The sequence below is a fragment of the Nicotiana attenuata genome, chromosome 11 (assembly GCF_001879085.1).
Source record: "Nicotiana attenuata strain UT chromosome 11, NIATTr2, whole genome shotgun sequence".
In the NCBI taxonomy this organism is placed as follows: Eukaryota; Viridiplantae; Streptophyta; class Magnoliopsida; order Solanales; family Solanaceae; genus Nicotiana; species Nicotiana attenuata.
In genome coordinates this window covers 59,095,811-59,100,394 of record NC_031999.1, presented here as the reverse complement: position 1 = coordinate 59,100,394, position 4,584 = coordinate 59,095,811, and the positions used below count along the sequence as shown (strand labels likewise).

The 4,584-nt window shown below is 50.4% G+C and overlaps 1 protein-coding gene across 1 annotated transcript; it reads right to left on the bottom strand.

The window, feature by feature from the left end:
- On the bottom strand, nt 1,208–1,627 carry LOC109235088 (RNA-directed DNA polymerase homolog; the record flags this gene model as incomplete). Its single annotated transcript, XM_019401081.1, has 1 exon — nt 1,208–1,627. A coding segment is annotated over exon 1 (420 nt), but the record flags the coding sequence as incomplete, so codon positions are not given.

Genomic DNA, 4,584 nt, shown 5'->3' with positions numbered 1-4,584 from the left:
AAAGTCCGAGGAAGACCACTCACAAAATCCATGGTGACTCTCTCCCACTTCCACTCGGGAATAATCATCCTCTGAAGTACGCCACCCGGTCTCTGATGCTCATATTTCACCTGCTGACAGTTGAGACACCGAGCCACAAATCCTACAATGTCTTTCTTCATTCTTCTCCACCAATAGTGCTGCCTCAAGTCCTGATACATCTTCGCGGCACCCGGATGAATGGAATACCGCGAGCTATGGGCCTCCTCCAATATCAACTCCCGAAGCCCATCCACATTGGGCACGCAAATCCGGCCCTGCATCCTCAACACACAATCCTCTCCAATGGTCACGTCTCTGGCATCATCATGCTGCACCCTATCCTTGAGGACAAGCAAATGCGGATCATCATACTGGCGCTCTCTGATGCGATCATATAAGGAAGACCGAGAAACCACACAAGCCAACACCCGACTAGGCTCCGAAATATCTAGTCTCACCAACCGATTGGCCAAGGCCTGGACATCAACTGCAAAGGGCCTCTCCCCAACTGGAATGTACGCCAAACTCCCCATACTCACTGCCTTTCGGCTCAAAGCATCGGCCACTACATTGGCCTTTCCCGGGTGATACAGAATGGTAATATCATAATCTTTAAGCAACTCCAACCATCTATGCTGCCTCAAATTAAGATCCTTTTGCTTGAACAAATGCTGAAGACTGCGATGATCAGTGAATAGCTCACAAGATACGCCATACAAGTAGTGCCTCCAAATCTTTAAGGCATGAACTATGGCAGCCAACTCCAAATCATGAACATGGTAGTTCTTCTCGTGGAGCTTCAACTGACGAGAAGCATAAGCAATAACTCTACCCTCCTGCATCAATACACATCCGATCCCAACTCTCGAAGCATCACAATATACAGTATAAGAACCTGAAGCTGATGGTAAGACCAATTCAAAGCTGTCTTGCTTCTGAAAGCTCTTCTCGCACTCGTCCGACCATACAAATGGAGCACCCTTCTGAGTCAACTTGGTCAAGGGCGATGCTATAGAGGAAAATTCTGAACAAACCGGTGATAATAACCCGCCAAACCCAGGAAGCTACGAATCTCTGTGGCTGAGGACGGTCTAGGCCAACTCTGAACCGCCTCTATCTTCTTCGGATCGACCTGAATACCCTCGCTGGACACCACGTGTCCCAAGAAAGCCACTAAACTGAGCCAGAACTCACACTTGGAGAACTTTGCATAAAGCTTCTCCTCCCTCAATCTCTGCAATACAACTCGCAAATGCTGCGCGTGCTCCTCCTGACTACGCGAGTACACCAGAATATCATCAATGAAAACAATAACGAACGAATCCAGATAAGGCCGAAATACACTGTTCATCAAATGCATGAATGCTGCTGGGGCATTGGTCAGCCCAAAAGACATAACAAGAAACTCATAGTGCCCGTATCTAGTCCTGAAAGCAGTCTTAATAATATCTGAATCCTTGATCTTCAACTGGTGATAGCCCGAACGGAGATCAATCTTGGAGAACACCCTCGCTCCCTGAAGCTGGTCAAATAAATCATCAATGCGAGGTAGGGGATACTTGTTCTTCACTGTTACTTTGTTCAATTGCCTGTAGTCAATGCACATTCTCATGGTGCCATCCTTCTTCTTCACAAACAGAACCGGTGCACCCCACGGTGACACACTAGGCCGAATGAACCCCTTATCTAGAAGTTCCTGAAGCTGATCCTTCAATTCTTTCAACTCCGCTGGTGCCATACGATATGGCGGAATGGAAATGGGCTGAGTGCCCGGCACCAGGTCAATACCAAAATCAATATCCCTGTCCGGTGGCATGCCCGGCAGGTCTGCAGGAAATACATCGGGAAACTCCCTCACGACTGGAACAGAATCAATGCTAGGAGTCTCGGCTCCAACATCCCTCACGAATGCCAAATATGAAAGGCAACCCTTCCCAACCATACGCTGGGCCTTTAAGAAAGAGATCACCCTACTCGGGACATAATCAGTCACACTAAGCCACTCGATCCTCGGTACACCCGGTATAGCCAAAGTGACTATCTTAGCATGACAGTCTAGAATAGCATGACACAGAGATAACCAGTCCATGCCCAAAATAAGGTCAAAGTCCACCATGCTCAATAATAATAGATCGACTCGGGTCTCCAGACCCCCAATAGTCACCAAACATGACCGGTACACATGGTCTACAACAATAGTATCGCCCACCGGGGTAGATACATGAACAGGTAAAGCAAAACACCCTCGGGACGTACCCAAATGATGAGCAAAATATGAGGACACATAAGAATAGGTGGAACCGGGATCAAATAAAACTGAGGCATCCCTGTGGCAGACTGAAACAATACCTGTAATGACAGCATCTGAAGCAATGGCATCTGTCCTGCCTGGAAGAGCATAAAAACGAGCCTGACCACCGCCTGCTCGACCTCTACCTCTGGGGCGACCCCTGGCTGCCTGACCCTCACCACTAGCTGGCTGGGCGGGTGCTGAAGAAACTGGACCAGAAGATGAGGGCTGACCCCTCTGCTGAGATGAGCTAGAAGCACGACGAGGACACTGCCTCCACATATGTCCAAACTCTCCACACTCAAAATAACTCCCAGGTGCTGGAGAATGGGACTGAAGGGAACCCCTTGCGCCGGAGTGACTAGCTGATGCACTCGGCCTAGAAGAACCCTGAACAGACGGGGTACGAGATGAACTCTGTGCTGGAAGAGCGCTGAGTGAGGGCTGACCCTGCTGAGAACCATGATAACCACGACTTGAAGATGCCCCATGATACTCGAAACGGGCCGGCTGAGCGGGTCTGAAGGAACGACCCCTACCATGCTGGAACTGGCCCCTCGAAGGAGCGCCACTGTAACTGCCAGAACCTCGAGGCCTCTTGGCCTCCATCACCTCTCGATCCTGACGGTGATACACCTCAATCTCTCGAGCTATATCAACCACCTCCTCGAATGTAGCACCCAATACTCTCTCTCTAGTCATAAGAATACGGAGATGGTAGTTAAGGCCATCAACATATCTCCTGATACGCTCACGATCAGTCGGAACCATCCATACGGCATGACGAGCCAACTCTGAAAACCTCATCTCGTACTGAGACACAGTCATATCTCCTTGCCGTAGCCACTCAAACTGCCTGCGCAACTCCTCTCTGCGGGACTGCGGTACATACTTCTCCAAGAAGAGAGTGGAGAACTCCTGCCAAGTCAAAGGTGCTGCACCAGTCGGCCTACGCCTCTCATACGCCTCCCACCAAGTGAAGGCAGCCCTAGTAAACTAAAAGGTGGTAAAAGCCACACCACTAGAGTCGAGAATCCCTGCTGTACGGAGCATCCACTGACATCTTTCAAGAAAACCCTGGGCATCCTCGCCCTCAGCACAACTGAATGTCGGAGGCTGGAGTCTACCAAACCTCTCAAGGCGACGCTGCTCATCCTCAGGCATAGCTGGAATCTTGAACTCCTGCACTGGTGCAACTGGCTGAGGTGGAGGTGCCTCTGGAGTCTGTAATCCCTGCACTACCTACTCAGGTGTGCGAGCAGCGGGGGTCTGATTGCCTCTCCCAGCCTGCGAAGTAGCTGCTGCTGTGGTGGCTGAAACTGCCTGAGCCAGGCCGGTGCAAATTGTCAAAACCTGTGCCAAGGCCTCCTGAAGACCCGAAATCACGATGGGCGCAGCTGGTGCCTGAACTGGTGTTGCTGGAGCCTGATCCTGAGCTGGGACAACTGGTGGATCAACAGGCACTGCCCCTGCTGCCCTGCCTCTGCCACGACCACGACCGCGTCCACGGCCTCTGATACCAACTTGTCACGACCCAAATCCCGAACCCGGTCGTGATGGCGCCTCTCGTGAAGACAAGGCCAGCCAGAACAACGCAAATACCTCTTTTAAAGCAATTAATTAACATTAACAATTCTAACACATGTTCAAGATAACCATAAACGTGGGAACATCGATAATAACAAGGGGAAACCTTCCCGACACAGCCCAAACCGGGGTGTCACAAGTCATGAGCTACTATAGAGTTTGCTATAAGTCTACAGAGTATGAATCCGATACAATAATCCGAAGAAAAACATAAATGATAGAGGATAGAGGAGAAAAGGGGCTGCGGACATCGACACCTACCTCGTAACTTCAAATCGCTGCCTGGTCTNAATAGATCGACTCGGGTCTCCAGACCCCCAATAGTCACCAAACATGACCGGTACACATGGTCTACAACAATAGTATCGCCCACCGGGGTAGATACATGAACAGGTAAAGCAAGACACCCTCGGGTCGTACCCAAATGATGAGCAAAATATGAGGACACATAGGAATAGGTGGAACCGGGATCAAATAAGACTGAGGCATCTCTGTGGCAGACTGAAATAATACCTGTAATGACAGCATCTGAAGCAATGGCATCTGTCCTGCCTGAAGAGCATAAAAGCGAGCCTGACCACTGCCTGATCGACCTCCACCTCTGGGGCGACCCCTGGCTATCTACCCTCACCCCTAGCTGGCAGGGCGGGTGCTGAAGAAACTGGACCAGAAGATGAGGGCTGACC